General features: G+C 40.8%; 1 protein-coding gene across 5 annotated transcripts in view; it reads right to left on the minus strand.

The window, feature by feature from the left end:
• Positions 1-25764, minus strand: part of LOC111872356 — a 64077-nt gene extending 38313 nt beyond the window's left edge. For 2 of the 5 annotated variants that reach the window (XM_033754656.1, XM_033754653.1), the window contains exons 1-3: positions 25476-25764; positions 25241-25339; positions 21748-22359 (exon numbers count right to left, since the gene is read on the minus strand). In XM_033754656.1, the coding sequence (XP_033610547.1) occupies positions 21748-22000 (253 nt within the window). In that variant the 5' untranslated portion in view covers positions 22001-22359; positions 25241-25339; positions 25476-25764. The remainder of the gene's footprint in view (positions 1-21747; positions 22360-25240; positions 25340-25475) is intronic. The other 3 variants (XM_033754657.1, XM_033754654.1, XM_033754655.1) reach the window with 3 other exon arrangements.
• Between the last annotated feature and the right edge of the window lie 186 nt (positions 25765-25950).

Raw genomic sequence — 25950 nt, forward strand, 5'->3', positions numbered from 1 at the left:
GGTTCTCACGGTCTCTTCGCTTGCAGATTTCTTATATTTTTTTTCTACCCTGAAGATGGAGGCGATACGTTCCTCCGAAACGTCGGTTAACACCACATATACACGGTGCCAAATCCCAGAAGACTGCTTTCTTCAAATCATATTGTGTCAACATTTTTTTCTCTCTCTATAGCTCTACAGCCCTTTAGACCTTGCCCGCTTTTTCGGTTTCTTAATCCTATACACAGTTGGCAGACTCCTTGGAAGGGGGATCAGCCCGTTGCAAGGCCGCTAGCTAAACATACACAGACATCCATGCACTAAATATTACGGACACAGCCGGAATAACTCATCCGGTAAAATTGATATGCTATAGGTTGGATGACCAGGGAATCAAGGTTCAATTCCTGACAGGGACAAGAGACATTTCCCTTCTCCACAATTTTCAGACCGACTCTGAGGTCCACACAGTCTCCTACACAATGGGTACCCGGCCTGTTTACATGGTGGTAAATCGGCTGGGGCGTGAAGCTCACCACTAACTTCCACCTAGTAAAACTAAAGTAAAAGTAAAGCTATCCCTGTACCAGGCCGTGAAGGCCCATAGGGTTGTGAGACGTTGAGGGTCCCACATTATGTAGACAATCGGCTCAAAGATGGCGGTAAGGTTGTCAGCCTTAGCGCCGGCCGCGCTTTACTCCCCAGGAAAATTATTTAATTAATTCCTGGTACTCGTTTCTGTTAGAGGATGAGTCGACCTCAGGGCAGTAGTGCGGCCGGAAGGATTAGGTTAATTGAAAAAAAATCCAATGACCTCATCGGGACTTGAACACGCGACCTTCCGGCTTGTAGCATAGACCCTCAATCGCCCAGTGCCGAGGTTAAAATGGTGAGACTGTACGTCTGCTCTTCTCACAGCTTCAGTGCATGATGCTTAATTAATTACGCGTAGGGAATGCTGCATAAGGAGTACGCAATTTTTAATTATTAAAGATTGGTAGCTTGCTAACAAGCACTAACTTTAGTGACAGAGATATATTGAATATATTAAGGTAAACGACAAACACAACAAATATAATGCCGGTACTCAAATTATAAAAACAAAACGTATGGGAGTGGGTAACTTAGGGGGAAAACGAGGATTAAACAAGGACGGAAGGAAAATGGTGTGGGACAGAGTTTCACATTTGCAAAAGAGGGGAAGGGGAAAGAAGAGGAGTAAGGGGGAATGCACGAGAGAATTCGGTGGGATGATGGTTACCATAGTAACCGTTGTTACGAGAAAGTGGAACGCTCTCCATGCTCAGCTTGTCTGGCATATCTATTGATTTTCTGAACGCTAGATTTCCTGTTTCTATAAAATTACTCGTTTCTCTATTTCAAAATTACCTTATTTGGACTTTCAGTAATTACAGTGGGAAGGTAAATTTGTGTTGCTGATTTAAAATAGAAGTTATTTTTCACTGCATTCAATTCTGGAAGGATTCTGTTACATGAAGTTATTTTTTTGGGGCCCACACCTCAGAGTGATGATAAGAAGAGGTTCCTGTTCCAGAGTTTTGATTTGGATCTGTCCGCGTACGTAACTTGTCGTAGTAGGCCAATACCTGGATAATCTGTCTTATTCCGTTAATGTTGCAACACTGGTGCTATTAAGGGCAATAGTCTATTTTTAACTTCGGGCAAGCAATAGGTCGGCGCCATCATCACAGGTCAATTACAGGTCTACCAATAAACATGAACCTCTGAAGCTCAGAATTACTGGGTTTTCGGGCTTTATCCAGCAGCCAGTATTTTAAAAACTAGAAAAAAAGAACGTTTCGGAAGGTGGATCTGTTTCTGTCCTCAGGTGATGGTCCCAACAGAGTACGTGTCTCCCCCCTCACGTGAGGTTGGAAAAAAATCCAGTTTTCGAAACGTTGTGTTTTCTGGTTTATAGAATACTGAACGATGGGCAAAGCCTGAAGACCTAGTAATTCTGAGTGTTATATACCATCGCCTCAGAACCCTTCAGATGCAACCAAGAGCTCTCGATTATTACCGTATTTACGCATGTATAGGCCGCGTGCGTGTATAGGCCGCAGCACAATTTTCAGACAGAAATTATAGAAAAAATAATTTTCTTGGAATATTATTTCAGGAGTATTACACCCTGTATTACTAATTATGAATATATTTTTTTTAAATGAAGTGTGATTTCGAATATTTCGAATATAAGCCGCACCCCAGTTTTCCTCTTGAATTTTTGGCAAAAAATGTGCGGCCTATACATGCGTAAATACGGTAACTAACTTTTTGTTCCCCGTGGACGGCGCTCTGTTAATTTAAGAGCAGGACAGATCGCTGCTGTACGGTTACATGGCCCCAAAAGGAACTGTGCAGATCGAAAATAATTAAATAGTGCAAATTACTGTCTCCTGGGATGTGAGACCATGTAATCTTATCGATGTTTACCGACGTTATGAAAGAAAATACTGTCTGCATTTTTAGATAAGAATAATGAACTCTGTAGAGAGAGGAAGTATATTTATTCGAAAGGTCTATAATCTGCCAAACGTTATGTTTCTGGACATTATTCATCCTCCTGTTTTTATTTAGAAACAAACGTTTCGGAGACTGGATTCTGTCTTCGTCTTCAGGTAAAACCTATTCAGTTGGAAGTTAGACCGAGCCCCTATTTCCAGACAGCTGCACCGACACCAGGACAGGGCATACAAGCCACAGCACAGCACAAACCATCTGCGAGAGTGGAGTTATTTTTAATGTTTCAATGTTTTGACCAGATTACACGGCGTCACAATCCAGAAAATAATCATTTTTATAGACACAGTCGTGAAAATCTACAATTTTATTATGAAATTCACGATTCTATTACTTTTATATTTTAGTCTGATGTTGCGCCGGTCCCAGTGGCCGCGCGGTCTAAGGCATGAACTGTCTTCGTCAGCTCGAACGCTGGGATCGTGGCTTCAGTTCCCACTCAAGGCATGGATGTCTGTATTGTGTGTGTTTATTCTATATTTGTGTCGTTCTGTGTGTAGGTAGAGGCCTTGCGATAAGCTGATCCCTCGTCCGAGGAGTCCTACCGACAGTGTACAGGATCAAGAAACTGAAAAGGGGGCCAAGGTCCAACAAAGGGGCGTAGAACCAGAATAATAATAATAATTCTGATGTTGCTCCTAAGGGGATAGGGTGGTATTAGAGAGATTATTGTCGAAATATTGAATTGTGTTCAGATAGTAAGAAGTTTTATGTTCTAATTCGTCACCGCACTCCGTCATTGTCACTTGGATATCTAACGTAGCTAACCCAATGCAGAGAAATCATTCTAGAGAAGCTGACAGTCGTTCGGTTATCCACGACATTACCCCTATTTTGTGGTTTCCGAAGGTTCATTGGTGCCATTGACTCTTATCCTGAACCATAAGAATCCAGTCTACACCCTCACAGCACAGCTGGGGAACCACCCATTATCCGTTCTCATCTATTTATTTAATATATTCTGAGCTATCCTAATATTTTGCTCTAAATTTCATTGAATAATTTTATAGATATTCAAAATTTGTTTTGTTATATATGATTTAATTCACACTATTGACTAGGACGTTGTTAACAAATATGACAAACATTTCAATAAAATAAATAAATAAATAAATATTACAACAAATAAACCAACATTAAAACAATTTCTCATTAATTCATGAAGGATGAAATGGGCGGGGCATGTAGTACGCATGAGAGAGTGGAGATATGCATACAAAATGAAAATCTGAAAGGAACAGAACACTTAGGAGGTCCAGGCGTGAAGCAATTTTTTTTTTAAGGGGGGGGGGATCTGGTTTGAAGCCATATGATCCAAGATGGAGCCAACAGTAGACACCTGTGAGCATGATAATGGATCTTCAGTTTCCAGTAAAAGGCGATAAATTCCTCGAGCAACTGAAAAACTATTAGTTTGAAGATTTCTATCCTTTGAGCTATAACGCCGTATGGTCCGTTCAAAGTGAACGGACGTTTCGGAGGAACATGTCCCGTCCATCTTCTGGTTCGAAGAAGAAGCCAAGCAAGAAACCAGAATGCAGCCCCCATGTCCCCTCATAACCACCGCTGTCAGAACCCCAAATCCTACAGCTCCTAATTTCCGAAAGACTCCGATCTAGGGATTTCATTAGGCCTATGCATTTTTCTCCAGCTTTCTCTTACTTACTCCCTCTTATGTCCCAAATGTCCTCCTCAAGACAGGTTTTGTCGCGTTCGCAACAAAAAGCAGTAAAAACGGGCTTATTAGCTTCTGCATGTCTGTGTGTTTGTCCCTCCGTCTGCTGAATGGACTTTCATTGGATTATTTTTACGTGTATGGGATTTGAGCGAGATTTATAAGACGGGTTCAGGGACTGGATGACTCGATTTATTGACACTTTATTCACACAACTCGTAACTACAAGCAATACAGCGCTATCGCTCATCTACACGCACTTTGCAGTTCACCGTTACGCATGCGCTAGGGTTCTCAGTCTTCACTAGTCGTGTCCTGCCAACGGATTATAACAGTCTCACTGTCACTTCAAATCACACGTGAAGTTGTCACTGTCTAATTCATCTCTTGTCATCACCTTTGAGTGCCATCTCTCAACTTCTGACACTAACTGCTCCCATGGACTTCTCGATCAACACGCCTCGGGGTGAACACTACGGAAAGCACAGTCTTTTATTTTCCCGTATTATTTTAATTGTGTTTACTGATCCCTTGCCTAGAAATATATGTCCCTCTATTGTCGCATGCGCGCATGTTGCGGCCGTTACCTAGCAACGGCCACTGTTTACCGAATCACTGCTTAGCAACCGCTCTGCACGCCACAATATTTATAAAAAAGGGAAATGGTCGCAATAAAAGTTGTAGAGAAGATTTTAACACCAGTTTCGGGCCCCAAAATGCATTTTCCGCAAATCTTAGGTTATCGAGATGAACAAGAGGGCCAATGAACCAAAACTCTCAACTGGCATCCAAAATGAGGAAACTCTTAAATAATATAGGTCAAGAATTAATTTTAAGGCACCAATGTTTCTAGAAGATTATTTTTTGGTTTGTTATTTAACGAGGCTGTCAGTATCGAGACAATACTCGTATAGCATCTACAATAGGATGACTAATGTAGGTGGAACAGCGATGGAATGAGAACTGGGAGGAGAAACCGAATGACTCAGAGAAAACGCATGGCCTGACCTGGGATCGAACTGAGGCCGTCGGGTTGAGAAGTCGGCAGCTAGGAACCTGAGCTACAGCATGGCTTTTAGAAAAGTATTAAGTTATTCTTTTGGGCCGCGCCATAGCTCAAGCGGTTAGTCGCTGGCTTCCCACCGCGGCGGCCCGGGTTCGATCCCGGGTCTGATCAAGTGCGATTTGTGGTGGACAAAGTGGCGCTGAGGCAGGTTTTCTCCGAGTATTTAGGTTTCCCCTGCCAATCTTCATTCCACCAATTGCTCCACAATCACCCTCACCTATCATCTGGGGCTGGTACAATAGGCCAGAAGTGACCGCAGTACAAGGGACTTAGTCCCACCCCACTAGCAATAAAAAAAAAAAATTATTCTTTAGCTTTAACACAGCGGCGCTACATCTATGTACGTTTATAAACTCCTACCGAGCAGATCGATTCTGACGTCACAAGTCTGAAAGCGATGCACGAGTGACGCCATCAAGAACAAGTATACAGCAGTATCTACAGCGTCACTGCATACCTTGAGCATGCCATATGTTTATGCCTACTTCACAGCGCAAATTGAACAGACCTGTGAAGAACGCTATCTTCTGGGATATAACGCTATGTAGTCTGTTGAAATGGCATGTACTGTCTTCGCTCGCTTGGAAACCGGGATCGTGTATTCGAATCCCACTCAGGGCATGGATGTTTGTGTGCGCTTTGCTGTGTTGAGGCCTTGAGACGAGCTGATCACCCGCCCAAGGAGTCCTACCGAATGTGTAAGATCTAGAAAAACCGAAGTGAACGGTGAAGTTCATGGAGGTAGGCCTAGGCCCACTGGGCCCAATAGAGGCCCATAATGTTGTGAGACGCCAAGACTTCCACAGATGGCGGTGAGTTTGTCAGCCTTACGCGCGGGCCGCCTTTTACCCCAGGAAGATTCCTGGTAATTATTTCTGTTAGAGGCTGAGTTGACCCCAAGGCTATAGTGCGGCTAGAAGAATTACGTCAATTGAAAAATCCAATGACCTCATCGGATATCGAGCTCTCGACCTTCCAGATGCTAATATTCTATTTCCACAAATTCCTGGCATACTTTCCACATATTGTCTAGAAAATGTGGGAGCCTCGACGTTTCACAACCCTTGGGGCCTTCAAGGCCTATTACATGGATAGCTTCGCTTTACCTTTGCTTGCCACAAATTATTTGCCGCAGGTAGCCTTTCCTCTGTACATGATATTGACCCACAAAATGGGTAACACCAGGAAAAACACCTCCATGGAAAGAGTAACTTACTACGGCGTCCTGCCGCCTTCACTTTTCGAAATAAACGAAGTAATTATTTAAGTATCTACCTTCACAGGGCAACGCCCGTCTTGTGAAGCTAATAGTCGCTCATGTGGTGGTCACATCATACAGATTTTGGCAAGGAAGACCTGAGAGTTTCATATAAAATTTTGTTCAGAAAACCTGAAGGTAAGTGTGAGAGACTGAGACGAGGAATTGAGATATATTTCCCCTTTAATTCTTTGATTTGTGATCCATGACTTGATAGTGTTTTGTTCTAGTTTCATATCGTATTAGTCTAAGTTCCTTGTTTGTTTGGTTTTCTTTACTCGAGTGAATAATAAAGAATTACGTTACATGGAAAAGCCTCGAGGTCTTATTTCACGACAGTAAGAAACCGCTTGGAAAATCTGGACAATAATCTGAGGATGATATTAAATTAACCTTAAGTAAATGGGTGTGAGAATATTAACTTATTTACTTGACTGAGGGTAGAAGCCGATAGTGGGCTCCTGCGAATGTGGCAAAGAACCTGGGTTCTCTAAAACGCTGGGGGATATCTTGATGTACTGAAAGAATATTATCTTCTCAAAAACACCTTTCCATGGTGTAAGTACACATAGGCTTTTCTACACACTTTCCCACAAGATCTGCGTTCAGACTATACCCGATCTGTCTGCAGCATCTTTCATCTTGTCAAGCAAATTTATTCTTTGTCTGTACTTAATTTCTTTCTACGTATGAACCTCCAAATCATCCTCACGTTGACATCTGTAATTCTTCCTCAAACTTAGCATTCCAAATGATAAAATCCACTTCATTTTATTAATGTTTATTTTGTCATGTCATGTTAAAATAAATAAAATATCCTGATTGTGCTGGTATTTCTTTCTGAGGGAAGTCGTTTGAATATTTTACGTAACAACCATTTTGAAAATTTGATTATTATGTTTTGGTATTTATGTATGTAACATCCTTCCAGCCGCACTAGGCCCTGGGGTTTACTCAGCCTCTAACAGAAATGAGTACCAGGAATTAATTAAATAATTTTCCTGGGGAGTAAAGCGCGGCCGGCGCGTAAGGCTGACAAACTTAGTGCCATCTTTGAGCCGATTGTCTAGACAATGTGGGACCCTCAACGTCTCACAACCCTATGGGCCTTCAGGGCCTGGTACAGGGATAGCTTTACATTTTTACTTTTACTTTTAACTGAATTTAGTGGCGAAAAGAAAATTTGTATTAATTTAATTTTGCAGGCCCTTCCCTTAAGAACAGAAGACAATTTATTTTATGTTTATGCTACTTATCAGCTGTTAAACGTTTTTAGAAATAAATATTGGTCAATAAATGAAAGTAAACAATTTTAATAATTTCTGTTTGAACGGTTCGACTGGAAATAGTTTTCATCACTGATATCACTCAACTTTATTAGCTGCACAAAATTCAACTTTCTATTTCAATTTATAAATAGAAATAAAAAGTACCGATTTCAGTTTTCCATTTTCAACAGCCATTGAAATCTTCCATAATGAACAGAAAGAGGAAAGAGTACTGACACTTTCGCACCATTCAAGTAGATGCGACTATACCGACTGAATTTATGTGTATTGTATGAATTTTGAGGACTGGGACATCCAGAGAAAAGATGCGGAGATTAATTTGAGATGTTCCGTTTCCTTAATTAATGTGTGAAGGAAAATAAGACATAAACTATAATCTAAAATTTGTTCTTCAGATTTCAAACAACACGTAAAATAAATAGTTTTCCTGTGCTAAACTAATTAAGCACTACGCCAAGAAGGCCTATGGGGGAATGGATGTGTAGACCCACGTTTTCTTGACCTCGGAACTAGTTGGAGGTGAGTGATCAGCTTCACGCCCCGGTCGCTTTACCCCCTGGGAAAGAGCCTCCGGTACCCATTGAGGAGGAGGTTGGCTGGACCCCAGATCCGGTCTGGACGAGGTCGAGAAGTGAAAATTCTTGACCCTACCAGGAATTAATTAAATAATTCTCCTGGGGAGTAAAGCGCGGCCTACGCGTAAAGCTGACAACCTTACCGCCATCTTTGAGCCGATTGTCTAGATAATGTGGGACCCTCAACGTCTCACCCTATGGGCCTTCAGGGCCTGTTAAAGGGATAGGTTTACTTACATTACTTTTTACCGTGAACCTAACTCCGAAAACGTTAATTAAAAAAAACTATTTTATCAAACTTGTACAAAAATAACTTCTAAAATATACAGATTATTCGCATTTGAGTGTTAGTGTCTCAGTGTTTCCGTTAGTTAGTTGAACTACACGAACGCTGGGTTCCACATTTCGGATACAAATTGAGGCATGGAGTCTCAGAGATGGGAGACCTTACAACTGATCTACCCACGTCCAAGGTGACCTATCAAATTTCTACGGTTTCTTATTTTAATAATTAATTCTGGATCGAAACAGGCCAAAAGACCTTGTTCATAAAATTTGGGAAACAACAATAAGAATGAAGAAAGCAGTCTTCTGGGATTTGGCCCCGTGTATATGTGATGTTAACCGACGTTCCTCCGAAACGTGGGTTAACATCACATATACACGGCGCCACATCCAAGAAGACTGTTTTCTTCATAGTCACCGCCGTGAAAGCCGCAAATCTTACAAGAATAAGAATCCTATATTTTGCAGAGCTTTGCCTGTTAATTTTCCCTGTTACCTGCAAGTCATCTGGACATTTTTAGAGGCGGTTTAGGCTTCGTAGCCATGACAACACATGAAGTTTGTTGTGGTATTTCCTTTGAAGAGGACGCGGTTATTTGTTTCGTTTAAGCTGACCTAGACATTGCACAGGAAGAACCGTTACGCACACGGATCTCGCTCGTTTTGCATGAAACCGTGGAAAGTGGCTGATTTATTACTTTCGCGCATATTTAGAGAACAATGAATTTTACGGAAATGTTGGGGACTTACTGTTCTTCCGCGAATCTGGAATACATCCAAAAGAGTGTAAAGAGAATAGGTTCCAACTCAGATATTAAATATCTCACAGGACCATGTAAGTGAATAACCCCGTTATTGAACAAGGAACTAATTGTCCATCTTCTACATAAAGGAGTCCATTTTGTACTGAACCCAATTTGTTAGCTTAATTTCATTTCTTAGATATAGAAATTAGGCTATATTGCCTCTATGTGCATCTGTTTTCATTTCTAGCTTTTAAAAAACGACAGATTTTCGAGAAACTTGGTATAACATTTATACCATTCGAGGAAGCGCTAACTAATTTTCTACAATTAGTATCAACATTGCTAATGCGCGAACCAAAAGATCTATATAGTATAAAGAGAATATAGTCACGCGTTCGAGTGACGATAGGTGGGTTCTACGTTTCCCCCGAGTACTTCGGTTTCCTCTACCAATCTTTATTCTTCCAAATTCTCCATTATCATAATCACCCGGGGCAGGCTTCAATTGGCCAATCAGTGGCCTGGACGGTTGCTCCACTCTTTACTCTAGGGAAGGCTCTGACTGTCTGATAGATTTTCTTAGAATTGATATTAAATTCATTCCAGCTGACATTTTCTTTCTGCAAGATAGGAAGTGCGTCTATTGGGAGGGTGTGATGTGTTAACGCGTACGGGCTGCATCTATCGGCCTGCGGCAACGTCTCAGCTCTGAACAGTGACCCGGAGACGGTGAGGGTTGACGCAGGGATCAATATGGCGGCTACTCTACTGGTAGCGGTGGAAAGCGAGCTTCGTGTTGACTGGCAGTGCGGTGTATTGTCAGCCTCATAGAAGGTAAAGTGGTGTCTGTGCTTAGCTAATGAAGCAATACGCCATGAAGGCGTGTGGGGGAGTTGAGGTATAGTCCCAGGTTTTCTTGACCTCGGCACTAGTTGGTGGTGAGTGGTCAGCTTCAGGTTTCAGCCGGTTTACCCCCGGGGGAAAGGTCCCACGGTACCCACTCAATAGGAGGCTGCGTGGGCCTCAGAGCCAGTCTGGACATTGTGGAGAAGAGAAAATTATTGGCCCTAGCGGGACTCGAAATCCGACTCCGCAGTCATCGAGGCCGTAGGCAGTCTACACCTACTGCGCTATCCCGACTCCCGTCAGCTTCATAACCAAAGTCAAGGAGACAGAATGTTTATGCTATGGTTCTCCCATTGTGTAGCAAATGCCCTTGTTCCGTAACTTATTTAAATCTCACTCCTTCTCTTTGAGGCTGTAGAACACAGGCCTGTATACCTGCAAATACAATTTTTCATTTGCTTCAGAATCTCAGAAAGGAGTGTGCAGGAAATTTTCAGATTATTATACATCTAGGGACAAGGCGATCACCTTCAAGCTCCGGCTGTATTTACTACCAGGTAAAGACCCATTGAAGATTACACTAAATGGTCCATACAACAGTTCTAAAAGTGGTGGAAAGTACTTGGACCGAAACTTAAAAGAACTGAAGGTATGAGAAATTTGTATATTGAAGGAATTAATAATTGTATACTTCATTTTACTTCCCTCTCGATATGTCAGAACTAAATAGTATTGGATATTATGACAATTGCTGGATAATGAAGTGGAAATGATATGGAAATAAGCGATCGTGTCCTACTCAGGGAATATCCAAACATTTGCTTAGTGGGAGTGATGAAAACTACGAGAAAACGCCGTCCGGGCAGCCGGTGTTCCGGTTGACATTTGAACTATGTACATCCAAATAAAATGCATAGCTTTACCGCTACAGTATCATAAACATATCATTAGGGTGATCAAGCAATGAGGATGAGACGATTGGGAATGCAGCACGCAGGGAAGAAATTCACACGAAATTATGGCAGTCAAACTTAAGAAACAGTTCTTCAGGGCGTGAACTGGATTCGTCTGGCTAAAGACACTGTTCTGTGGTGGGCTCTTGTGCGCTTGGTGGTCCTAATGAAGCTTCAGATTATGTAAGTGATATGGGAGTTCTGAGGAGCCAAGCGGTTATCAGTTTCTCAAATTTGACTTTTCCATAAAGTCATTCTAAATTAGTTGGACGTGATTATCTAGTTCGAGTCCCAGTGGGGTCAGGAATTTTCACTTCTCTATGTTGTTCAGACCGACTATGGTGTCCACCCAACCTCCTATCCAATGGGTACCGTGGGCTCTTTCCCCGGGAGTAAAGCGGCCGTGGCGTGAAGCTGACCACTCACCTCGAACTAGTGCCAAGGTCAAGAAAACGTGGGTCTATATATCCACTCGCTTTTACGCCTTCACGGCTTAGCGCTTACTTAGTTAAGTAGAGGGACAAATTTACCTTTTCAGTCCGTTGAAATTCAACCAATTTTTCGGAAAACATATCGCCTCCATCTTCAGGATCGCACAAACCGAGCAATATATCACTCAACTTGCCACCTGCTTTTTCGCTGGTATCTTGCTCGGCTTTATCGGACCCTGAAGATGTAGGCAATACGTTCTTCCGAAACGTCGGTTGACTTTCAACGGAATACACGGGTTATATCACAGAAGACAGTACTCTTCAGAAGTAATACTACCTGCAACCAGCGCCTTAGTGGTCAGTCTCCGCATTAAGCCATTCCCAAGCAACGCGCTGGGGTTCGGTCACGTGGCAGCCAGATTAGAGGCGACGGAAGGAGAATGCTGAAGGAGAGGACTTTTATATATGACGATATATCGTACCGTAACGCCTTAAATTCTACTAAAATGTTAAGTAGTTTTTATTCAAGGACCGATTTAAGCCGCTTTAATATTGCAGTCCGGGTAGATCTCTCTTTTTTTTTTGCATTTTCGAAGGTAATAAGATTTTAATTTGTTTTTAGTAACATACTACACAAATTTTAAAATCCCCTTCAAGTGCGACAGACCTATAAGCATCTGACGGATGTTATTTTAATGCGATATAGTAGGGATGGATGCTGGAAAGAGAATGTGGAGGGGCATAATTACTGTGGAGGCAGAAGCTGTGCATCGATCTGGGGCTGTAGGAAGGGTTGCATACAATACAGGCCAAACTTGTTCGTACTGTCACCCCTACAGCTCACGAAACAAATTCCGCAGATATTTGTGCGCGCTATTGGACAACAAATTTGTAACCGTTGTGTAGTCCTCACATCAGATGCCGGTAATCAGAAGTAATTAAGTAAATATTTGCCTACAGACTAAGTACTAAATTTTACAAGTTACTTCAATTAATACGGTAATTAATTACAATGCCAAACTAACTACATGAGGAGAGTTATCGAGAAACTGAGTGTCTCTGATCTGCTCAAGATAGTTCCCATCAAGGGTCCGCCATTGGTCCTTTATCCGGTCCATAAATTGAAATCCCACTTCCTTGAGATACACTTTAATATTTATCAAACAGGAATTTTTGACTAAAATGTATGCATTTTCTATGTTTAAGATATATGTTACATTCTTATCCCATTTAATTTAACTTCACTTCATTGTCTTAATAACATGAAATGAACAGTTAAAGTTACAGAACCCCTCATCATATGATTCTCTCCATCAATCTCTTATTTTCTCTCCATGGTTCTACATACTTTTCTCAGCACTTACAGATTGTAAATACAAGTAAGTATAAAAACCTCATTGGTTTACACACCCTAAAAACCACTGAAACTACAGCACATATAAATTCTCCTATGTCTTCACTAGTCGTCTCCTGGCAACGGATCTTAACACTGCCCTCCGCTTACGTCCTTACCGCCTGGCACATATCCCACAACTGAACTAAGCTCAGAGTCAGAGTTATAGTCTCAGTTAGGCTAGGAACACACACAGCGACATCGGTCATACGGAAAAAAGTCGTACGATTTTTTTGCCGTACGACCTCCTTTTCACACTAGAGCGACTTTATCCGCACCGAATCGCGGTTTTGATGAAGGAACAATGAACGCTGGACCGAGAGCGCGTACTTGCTATGTGGTATTTTCACGGACACCGAAAAGAAAACCGGAGGCAGCAGGAAAGATTGCACTGGGTGCATCCAATCAGTCAAAGGAGAGATGAAGTTGTGGTTTGGTCCGACTACTCCCCGACTGTCGTACGGTAGATGTCGCATGTCGTCACGTATGAAAGCTAAGACTACAATTTTTATTATACTACTTGATGCGACATGAACCGTACGGACGTAGTACGACCGACGTCGCTGTGTGTGTTCCTAGCCTTACTTTATGACTGGCAGCTCACGGCTAATCAGCTTCTTGCTGCCAAGCACCTAGAGACCCACATCCGATATATCTTTTCAACTGAACACTTGCCGTTATAGTCCTTACGTAACATCCTCTCTGAGGAAGACGATGGGTCTCTCGTTTAGAATTGTTGCTGGTCCTCGCCAGCGAAGTCATTCTCGGGTCCGAGTCTCGCGGGACTCATTATCACATTTTACTGCCTCAGATTCGAGACGCCCCCAACCTAGAGGGCCCGGTTCCTCGTATTTATATCCCCTAGGAACTAGGTGGCATATCTATACATCCACGCACTGGGTTCACTTTCTTCGCCACCTACGACTCGAAGGGCTACGGTTGAGGTATTCGAAACCGCCTCCACACGGGATTGAACTCTGAACTAAGCTCTAACCTTCATCTCGCTTATAACCCTTCGGCACGGACCAACAGAAAACGCAGCTCTCTACGGTTGCGTGTGGACTGTTGGGGTTCCAACGTGGTCGCTACCCAGCCAGCTCATTGGCGCGCTGGCTGCTGTCTAGCAACGAGTCTATACGCCACAGTATCATAAACCTTATGTCTTATACCATAACTGTAAAAGTCTATTTAGAGGAAACCAGCAGTAGAATAACAATATCTCCATTTCCGAGCATGAAGTATTGCTCCATCACTAATTAAAATATGAAACAAAACGTTCAGACTTCTGTGGTGAATCGGGACTGAATTTTGTCTGGAGGCATAAATACATTCAAATTTGTTTACGAGTATTTATGTATTTATTTATTTATTTATGATGAATGTAACGAAGCCGGCAACTCTGCTTATAGACTGAAGCGTCGAATAGTAGGCCAATTAGTAATAAATTCTAGAGAACACGGAAGGAAGCGATAGTGACCTAATTTGAGTAACTGCCCCAAAAAATGTCTGCAGGAAGCTGAGGAATACCAAGAAAAGTATCGGCCAGGATATCTGGTTATCAGGGTCCAGATTTGCACTACGACATTCCCGAATACAAAACGGGGGATCTCCCGCCTCGGCTGCGATTGTCGATATATTTTCGTTATTTTCAAATCTGTGAGCTAGGCTTAGTAAATTAAAGGACACAATAAAACTACAGTCACATTAAAATAAAACAGGTTGAAACTTATCAAAATGTATACTTAATGGAGCTTCCTGTACCTTATAAACACAACTGTGGTTTAGATAAGCATGTAAATAGCTGAGATTCTACTGGGATATGAACACTGGGACGTAGATGGAATGTAATTACAGCTGTGCTCTTGACACCCTGCAGAGGTCTCAAGATGTACATACATTCCGTCCTCCATGTGAGCTATTTTCTACGGTACGTTAAACGAATCATATGATGCATATCCGAATTAAGCGATTTTGTATGCAGCTTTCCATGTGGAAACTTGCTCTATGAGATAACCACGTCAACAAGTCCACGTTTAATAAGTTAATTATTAATTATTCAGAACCACAAATTTTCTGCTTTACATTTTGGGTTAAAATTTTATTATGCCATCGACAATATATCAAACAATAGAGTAGTTGGGCGAGGTATAGAACATAATTGGTTAGGAGGTAGCACGCAAAAATACAATGAGAATTTTTCCGTCATCGGTATATAATTTTTTCTTAATGTAAAATAATATAAATTTTACGGGAGAACTCACAACACTTCAAAAGTTTCGGTGTACAATAATTACAAATTAATTCAACAATCGTATTCATACAGTTGTATTTTCAACAATTAAAAAACGAAACCATCAGAAAAAAACAAACAATAATTTGCAACGAAATTATAAAGTATAAATGCACAGCCATATGACGCAAAACATTTTTCACCAGGTTTCACAAAATGGCCGAAAAACTTAAACAATAAAATATTATCTTCAGGCCCTAAAATATTTAAAATATAACGCACTCTTGTCTGTTAAGTAGTCATTTAATTAAGAATTAAAAAGTTGAAATACGACAACGGAAATAAATATGTCAGTAAAACTGCCACAATATAAAGGCAACGCCATATAAACATCAGTCCAGGTTCAACACTTTTGTTTATGTAATTGTAGTATAAAAATATCCTACATAATTCTCTTGTGTAGGTAAACGTAAAAAGGTGAAACTGTCCCTGTGCTTAACTAATTAAGCACTACGCCATGAAGGCGTATGGTGGAGTGGATGTAAATATCTCAATTTTTAACTCGGGCCTAATTGGAGGTGAGTGGTAAGCTTCACGACCCGGCCACTTTACCCCCGGGGAAAGAGCCTCCGGTAACCTTTGAATAAGAGGCTGGGTGGACCCCAGAGCCGGTCTGGACGACGTGGAGAAGAGAAAATTCTTGCCCCTACCGGAACTCAAACAGCCCGTAGCCAGTCCCTATGCCGACTGAGCTATCCCGGCTCCCCTGAAGTTTATGAGTACCAGGAATATTCTTGGGGGTAAAGGGCAGCCGGCGCGTAAGGCTGACATTACCGTCATCTATGAGCCGACTGTCTAGAAAATGTGGAAACCGCAACATCTCACAACCTATGGGCCTCCATGGCTTGTTACAAGGATACTTTTACTTTTTACTTCCTCAAGATCTTCTACTAAGCAACTCGTTACTTCTCAGGTCAATGTGAGCAAGGTTGTCTGTGTATGCACTGTAGGTGCCCACTGGGAACAGCAATATGAACGTGAATATGTACTACATATGAATGGAGGGGGACTCAAGTTATGTACATGACCAAAAACCACATTAGAATTCGACCTCCACTCCCCCACATATCTTTATCGCAGTGCTTAATTAAGTAAGCGCAGGGACAGCTACGCCTACACCTTTACCTGTTACCTCAAAGTCTCAATTAGCATCATATGCAATGTTTAACTTAGTACTTACACAGGGCCGCGCCATAGCTCAAGCGGTTAGTCGCTGGCTTCCCACCGCGGCTGCCCGGGTTCGATGGCGGGTATGGTCAGGTGGGATTTGTGGCGGACAAAGTGGCGCTGGGACAGGTTTTCTCCGAGTACTTCAGTTTCCCCTGCCAATATTCATCCCACCAATTGCTCCACAATAGGTACAATAGGCCAGAAGTGGCCGCAGTACAAGGGACTTAGTCCCACACCACTAGCAATAACAAAATAGTACTTACACAATTACTGACCTAGGCGCTCTTTCTATGGTTGCTGGTTGGTATGTAAGACAAACTGATGTGTGCTGCTAGGAATGGTAAGAGAAGGGGGCGGGGAAAAGTAAACTGCTGACAAGGCGGGGCTAATGGAAGGGATTATACAGTATAAGTGGGCCTACGCATCATATCTACTCTCATAGTGTTACAAATATGGGGTTAAGTTGGAAAATCTGTATCTTTATACTGCGCTTTTGTATACTTCAGAACGGCCAGTTGAAAACAACGGTAAACTGGAAGTATTGCTACAGGATTCTTATTTGTACCGGGCTGATTCCAGACAGTGATAGTCACAGTGTGAAGAAATGCAGATATAAGTTATAATGGAATTATTTAGAAGATATAGTAAAGATGATAGGTTTATTATATTAAAGAGCGATTTCATTCATACATATTTCGTCTATAACTTCACTGCTATAAAAGGAAACTTACGGGCAACAGATCATTAAATAGCGGACTATAAGGAAAGAGTACATATATTTAGGATTCTATAACATTCGTTAATGCAGCAGTTTTATGCCAGGAGGTAATGATGTCGACCCCAAAAATGAAAACTTAACAGGTAAATTAAAATAAGCTGAGACCCCATTCTACAGGCTCTGGGGCCCATCCAACCTTGTATCCAGTGGGCACAGGGGTTCTTTCCCCGGGGTGAAGCGGCAGAGGCGTGAAGCTGACTACTCACCTCCAACTAGTGCCGAGGTCAAGAAAATGTGGAGCTATTCATCCAACCCCCCATACGCTTTCTTGACGTAGTGCTTAATTAGCTAAGCACAGGGGCTAATTTGACTTTACCTTTTTGGACCCCATTTTGTACAGAACTTCTGCAATGGAGTTTCAAGTCATGTCTAATATACAACTTCCAGTTTCCCGATAGAGTTTACAGTCGAGGTGATTAATGGCATCACAAGCGATCGTGTTTATTTGTTCATGAATATGCTTGCAATTGACAGGAGACATGCATACATGATAAGCGTTCACTTAAATACGGTCCGTTTAAATTATGGCAAACTGAAAATATTAATACATAAATCCTACTTCTTATAAGCAACTTGATTCTTCTTCTCCTTCTGTTTTGACGGATTGGGCTCTCTGGTCTGTCTCCTTTCAGAATCAATTCCGAGATTACGACACTTATCGGAGGGAAAACCCACTTCTTATTAAACATAAACGACTGCTCGCTCATTTGCACTCTACTACATAACTTGCATAACTTCAGAGTTTTCACGCACTGTCACAGAACTTCTTTATATACAGAGACAGAGACAGGGTTTATTTCGAACATATTTATGTAAGATCTGGGGCACGCAGTAGCGTAATTAGTTGAGGCGCTATGCTACAAGCCGGAAAGTCGCGGGGTTCGAATCCCGATTAGGTGTTTTTTTTTTCAATGTACTTAATCCTTCAAGCCGCACTATGGCCCTAGGGTCGATTCAGCCTCTAACAGAAATGAGTACAAGGAATATTCTGGGGGTAAAGGACGGCCGGCGCGTAAGGCTGACAACGTTACCGCAATCTATGAGCCGGTTATCTAGAAAATGTGGAAGCCTCAACGTCTCACAACCCCATGGGCCTTCACGGCCTGTTACANCCAGCGACTAACCGCTTGAGCTATGGCGCGGCCTACCCTTTTACTTACTTTACATCCTATTCTTTAACAGAGATTTTAAGGATGTCTTTGGTTTCTTCCAAGGTACCACAGTCATGCCCGTGTCTAATGCACTCCTATGCTGGACGTATTTCCAGTTATAGTCCATCTGTCAGACATTATAGTCTTTATACGTTCTTTCGGAACAGAATGATATGCAAGTCTGGCCTTCTTCTTGTAATGTAGCTGTTATGTACCATTATAATATAAATAGCACTTAGCAGATAAGTTGTTCTTTACAGTGTCTCTCGTATTGGAAATTTTGGGCAGAATTTTTATGCCTGTGTTCCTAAGCGTTTAGTTACGCTTCTGATGTCCTTACTGATATGTATATATAAGCTGCCAATTTTGTATTATTATTATTATTATTGTGGCTCTACAGCCCTTTGTTGGGCCTTGGCCGATTTTTCAGTTTCTTGATCCTATAGATAGTCGGTTGGACTCCTTGACCAGGAGATCAGCCCGTCGCAAGGCCGCTACCTACACACAGAAGCCATCCGGGCACGTGGATGTTCAGAGAAGCACTTTCCATAGTAAGGAATCCTGTATCAGTTTTTGCGCGCTCATAATGGGCAACAAATCTATACCCACAATAATTGGATCTCAAAGACATGCGCTACTACGACGTACATTTTCTCTCTCTCTTGGGGCCAATTAAAGACCTGTAGAGAAGAAGCACATGCATATCCCCATCTGAATCCAATTAATTTAGACGTCTGTACCAGCAAAGCCACTGAATGTGTATAATTTCCTTCTGTCAGTCAAATTTATTAATCCTCCATTGGCAGGGAAAGAAGCATTATTAGACGCAGGTTTATGTTAATACCAACTGCATAATGAGGAGCTTCATAACTTGTACTCTTCTCCAATTATAATTAGTATGATCAAGTCAAGAAGGATGGGATTGGCACGGCAAGTAGCATGAATGGGGGAGCAGAGGAATGCATATAGGATATTAGTGGGAAAGCCAGAGGGAAAGGGACCACTGGGAAGACCAAGACGTAGGCGGGTGGACAATAGTAAACGTATCTTAGAGAGATAAGATGGAATGGTATGGATTGAATTGATCTGGCTCAGGATAGAGACCAGTTGGGGGCTCTTGTGAACACGGTAATGAACCTTCGGGTTCCACAAAATGCTGGGAAATTCTTGAGTAGCTGCACAATTAGGAGCTTCTCAAGAAGGGCTCAGCCCCATGAGTGAATTAGTTAGGTTAATACTAAACAAAGTAAGACAAATATATGTATATTTTTACTTATTTGTGAATTTAACTATCTACAATTTCGTACCTCCTAACATCGAATCATAGATGTTTTAATAGAAGGAAAAAATATGTAAGCTCATAAAACATTTGTATATGGCCGACATTAGACCAGGCAAGAGATGGTTGGATAGTGAACAAAAACACGGCAGCACAGGTATCTCAATCCATTTTATGAACTTATGCGAAGAGCTCACTTCGCATTTTAATTGTTTCATCCTACTACATAGAAGTATCGTACCTCGTTATTACTCTTTAAGTACTCTAGGATGGTCAGTATCCTTGACAAAATCAAGCGAAGAACATCGTTTCTCTTTCTACCTTCTTTTGTCAGCGACACTCCGACAGAGAAATAGGGCACTGGCCTCTAAAAATACCCTTTTAAATCGAACAAAGTAACATGGTAAATGTGAAAATTTGCGAAATAATACGAATATGAATTCATAATAAGGACCCCTCCACAAATTTCGTGGGTACAGCGACATATTCGGGTGCTACTACTGCAACATTTTCCACCTGTACTCCTTACATGGCACCAATTCTGACACGGATTGCAAATCTTAGCCTTTTAAGTTCTGACAATTAATTTCGAACATACTTTAAAATTGAACATCTGAATCGGTCTTTTGTAAGTATGTGTAACCACCGTCTCAAATGCAACACTTATTTTGGTGTTTTTTTTTTACGACATGTTTCGGCCTCATTAGGCCATCATCAGGTGTATACACTCCTGCTAAAATAGTTGCACTGTCGTCTTAGTATGTCGCGTGTGAAAGCGTTGTTATTTTTAAATTTAAAGTCTTTAAACGCTTTAAAACTTTATACAATTGCTGACTCAGTTCCGCTGTATCTGGTTGTATGTACAAAAGGCAACAGCATTAGTGCATTACGTTGACATTTCGGCGCCTAACAAAATTATTATAAAAAATGAAAGGTTAGCAGGGCTAGGAATGAAGAGAGGCGTGGTGTGTACAGACGCCATATACTCAGTTCCACATGCTTTTTGAGGAAACTGTTTTCAGGGACTCGAGAGGTTATAATTATTCCTCCCAACAACGACGTATACAACAACAAATTGTTGAACATATGTCGTAACAATGTTCTCTTAATGCGTGTTGGTAATGCCAGTCTTTCCATTTTTGATCGATCTGGAGCCTCTACTTAGCTCTAGAAAGGCATTCCAACCCTGAATGTGAAATCACAAATATGGCTACATGTTATGAATTCCGTGCAAATAGAACTCCCCTGACTGCAGAACAGAATGTGGAAAAGTAAAGGCATAGTGCAATGTATGAAAATCAAAATTAAAACTGAAAGAACTGTCAAATATTACGTTTCTGGGCATTACCCATCGTCCTGTCTGTGTCTAAAACACCCTCCTGTTTATATTTAAAAACACAAAGTTTCGGAGACCATACTGTCTTCGTCTTCAGGTAAAACCTAATAAGTTGGGCTCAATCGATAGAGCTAGTCCCTATCCAAACAGGAACCCAGAAAAAGGGGAACATCCGCCATTGAAAGCCTAACCAAGCAACGGCAGTGAAGACGTGACTGTGGACACTAAGTGTATGTGTGTGTGTGTAATAGTGAACTGTAAAATGTAATCACGCGCTGTGTATAAAAGAATACCCCGTCTATAGTCACTTATACACATGATAATATAATTAAGAGGACAGTCTATTTTTATATTGATCACAATACCGTTCTTCCTAACACTGGTCGCTCACCTCCACCTACCGTCAAAGATGAACTGGAATTCATCTCTACAAAGAATTGAGGTCCGCAATTGTCTCTGGTGCTCAGCCTTTAACCTTATTCTCTCCTACATCTTCGTGTCCCCAAAAGGTTTCCCCAGTCAAGTTGTGTGACTATTCATCACTAAATTAAGAGTGTATGCCGTAAAGTTAAGCGTGTAGTTTTCTTTATTGTTTAATGAAGAATTCTTCTTCCGTTGAAATGTTCTCATTACCTGTGTTCTCCGCCATGACCTCATGCTGTGTCATGCTGCATGTATAGTGCATTCAATTGACGTTGTAGCTTACCAGTTGTGTTAGTTTCCTCTTCCTCCTCTTCATTAATGGTACTGTGTTCATCGTCATCACGATAATAATCCTGCTGGTCAGCTGCTTCGCGACGTTGCAGTAACAGCTCTGGTTCTTCTAATTGCAACAATGGCTCCACGACCGCGGTGCAATAACAGCAACACATAAGTAAGAATACGAGGAATCGATTTAAGTTATGACGGCGGCCGCGAGGTGGCGGTCCCGTCGCATATACCACCAGCTGGTGACACATCAGACAAGTCCTCTCATTGTAGCTTTGTTTCTCCTCAGAATAATGAGAAATATGGCTAAGTCCTCACTATTAACTATCTGTCTCATTCTGAGAATGTCAATCCTTCACTCTACCTCTCTCACTTCAATCAGTTTATTAGGTAAATGCATGGCCGAGACATCATTCCTCGGAGGTTCTTCAGAATATGAACGACTTTTCACTTCTGAGCACTTAGTTTCTTGTTTCCCATGGAATGCACAACATTACGTGAAGAAACGTTTAGTAGCATCGTAAAAACAAAATAATAACTCTATCTTGTATTATTTTAACTGTAACAAATTCCTTGTAAAACGGATGAACATGTCTTTACTGCACGGGTGCTGTACAGGGCAAAACATATTGGGATTATGACCTTCTGAGACTTGACTAAAAGTAATTTGATATATAGGAACCAACGTTTCGGTGGAACTACTGTCTCCATTTCCAGTTTGACCCCGAAGATGGAGATAGTATTTCCTCCGAAACGTAGCTACCTATCTGCCGAACAACACGGCGCCACATATCAGGAAAATCTTAATACCCACTATTGGAGAACCTACACTTTCGCGAGATATAATTCCACTGTGATTTTAATTTGAGCTGAAACATTTCTTAAGGACATTGGCTGTCGTAATAAGAGCTGTGCTGACAAATTTGGTATAGTAGGCTGCAGTTACTTGTTCAATTAATATTATCAACTATCAGTTTTTTTTTCAGTAGGCCTATAAGCTACAATCGGCCGGGATATGTAGCTGATCAGAAACCTCCATCTGATGCCGAGGACAAGAATGGTGGAGCTATATCTCTATTCTTCCATACGTCTTCATGGCATCGTGCTTAATTAAACACGGGGCTAGATGTATCTTTACGTGACATCCTCAGAAACTACAATATAACAGCTCTGATAACTTACTCACTGTAAGAATGCTGTTATTCTCTGTTGTTAACACAGTTATTGCATTTATAAACATATCTAAAATAACAGTTAAGCAATTTAAATTTCTCTTTAAGTGTTCGGTGTACCCATATGAAACACAATCTTGGTGATTACGTGGAAAAATAAATCCTCTAATAATTAAATATAAAGAAATTTCAGAAGTATTTTTCAAATTGTAAATGTCTGCTTTCACTGTTTCCCTCAACTTACTGCCTATTACACAATCGCACTGCATTCTTAGAACAAGTAACAATGAAAGTAAGTATCTTGTACGTAATATCCAGGTCTATTAATATTCGGAAATACACCGACTGAATTCCTATCCCAAATTATACGATGAAAATTAGCTGTCACAACAAACATATTAATCACTAGAACACTGGTTTCAAGCACTCCTGCAGAGCGCCTGCTAAAATCGCTCTTCCGTCCGACTTTCCCTCTCCACCCCTCCCACCCTCTATGCAATTTGAAAACCACTAAACGGATTTTAATGTGAATTTTATGTAAGGGATAGTCACTAAAATTTGTAAAAACATTCCACTTGTAAACATTATAGGAAAGCAACGGATGGGCCCTACTTCACATGATAACCTACAGGCATATCTCAGGTATTATTCATTAAATATTTATGGAAGCGAAAAGTGTTTTGAAAAATGCTATGCAGACTCATAAAGGAGTACTTCTGTGCTCAACAGACTTTTTCAGCAAATCTTACTGTTTTCGAGGTAAATAAAACTGATGTTATATGTGCATTTCTAAATTTGTGTATTCAATTATGAACAACGGTCTCCCGGCCACACAAGAAGATTATTGAAATATCTCCTCTCCATACAACTTAAATGAAGCTCCTTCCACTTGAATTTATAGATCTACATGTATATATATTTATATTTAATTAAAATATAATTGTTGTACTGCAGACATTTTATTCTCCAACATAATTATCTAATATACTGGAAAACAAATGCTTCAGTTGTTCTTGCAAAGGTTGCAATTAAGAATCAAATAAAAAGAAAGTCTTGGTTTAGTTCAGACTGCGTTTAAATTGGAATTATTTTATTCTTTTAGTGTAGTATTTTATTACAACACGACTTTAATCATGTATTATACAATACATTGCGTATAGACCTATCCGAATTTTCTTTCATAGTGTGTGATAATAGTGAAGAGTGAAGCCTTAAAAGACCTTTTTTTTTATTGCTAGTGGGGTGGGACTAAGTTCCTTATATTGCGGCCACTTCTGGCCTATTGTACCAGCCCCAGATGATAGGTGAGGGTGATTGTGGAGCAATTGGTGGAATGAAGATTGGCAGGGGAAACCGAAGTACTCGAAAAAACCTGCCCCAGCGCCACTTTGTCCACCACAAATCGCACTTGATCAGACCCGGGATTGAACCCGGTGGGAAGCCAGCGACTAACCGCTTGAGCTATGGCGAGGCCTTACAAGACCTTACTGACTGTTTACTCATTTAGAATTTTGTTCTGCCTTCTTGCCAATTTAGTATGAACTAAAAGCGAATAGTTGCAGTGAATAAAATGCTTGCTTATTGCGTGGGATGAGTTATTTAATTTAATCTAATTATTCAATTCATCCCCCCCCTCCAAAAAAGGTGCCTCCGGAATTATTAAGTACCACTTTCACTTTCCTTTCCTCATGAACTACACTTAATTTTTAAAGCACTTTGAAGAGAATGGATTTCATAATGTTATTTATATTTCCTGTTATGAGAAAATTGTACACAGTATTTTCACAATCTCTGTTTAATTCTGCTTTATAGAAAGAAAGACACGAAGCACATCTCCAAAACAGTGCAGATTGCCTAATTGCTGATTTATAGAAATTGGGCAAAGGTTAACTGGGCTTTGCTTCCTTTTAACACAAGAATTTTCCTGCAAGCAGACACGGGTTATAGGCCATGGTTTCACGTAGGATATAAGATGATTGAAGTTTCGCGGAGATTTATTTTCGAGACTGCTTTCAATTCTCCTGTCAGAAACTGTATAGCCTTATATATTTTGGGCCCATCAACACTAATTTAATCAATAGTTATATTTAAAGTTGCTGTCAATAATAAATTATCCAGAAAGTTAAGCTTAAATTTATTAACATCACTTTTTAGTGACACTGAGATTAACGACATGAAAATAGATGAAAAATAGCTAATTACGTTTTAGTATTTTAAATGTCCTACTTTATACCAAACAGACTTTCCTGGTACGAAATAAATTTATCATGATTTTATATTCGAAAGGATATGCAGACTTACAAGTCTTTAAAGGCCTACCTGTGCATGTAAACACCTGCTTACAAAACAGTATAAATGTAATTTCCACCCAGAAGAAAAAAATCACAGCACAATTCTTGTATTGCTAATACTAAGGACCTAAAAGAGTGAATATGTTATGGTGACTGTATTTAAGTGGTGATTATGAATAGCAACCGGTTGTTATTCATAACTCCGAACTGATTTTGTATAATTTCCGGTTATTATATACAATAACTAGATTATTCACTTCTACCTTAACATATATATTATTTTAACACTGATTAAGACATAATTTATCGTCAAGAAGCTAGCATGCAAGATCTAGTGCACGTTCCAACACTTCCAGTAACTGCAACCTATCATATTTACACGTATGCAAATGGCAACTGTTTACGTTTAGAACACGAAAGACTGCATTCTACGGTTCCTTTAAGTATGCATATACACAGAATGATATAGCAGACAGTTCACCCGGGATCTGATTTATTCCCGAAACTGCACGATTCCAGATCAGAAAGGCTGTAACGACCCGCTGGAAGGCGAACTCAGAGACCTCACGCGGCGCAAGTCCGGTCTAGTTGTCTCATCCCTCGGTATCATCTCTCGCTCTCTCTCTCTAGTTCACTCGTCATCCGCTTTGAAAGTCGCTAACTTACAATAACTTTATATTGATTGAGCAAAGGGAACATACACCGCATACAAATGTGACTGCTCACATATCAGCACAA

This window comes from Cryptotermes secundus, unplaced genomic scaffold (assembly GCF_002891405.2).
Source record: "Cryptotermes secundus unplaced genomic scaffold, Csec_1.0 scaffold144, whole genome shotgun sequence".
Classification (NCBI taxonomy): Eukaryota; Metazoa; Arthropoda; class Insecta; order Blattodea; family Kalotermitidae; genus Cryptotermes; species Cryptotermes secundus.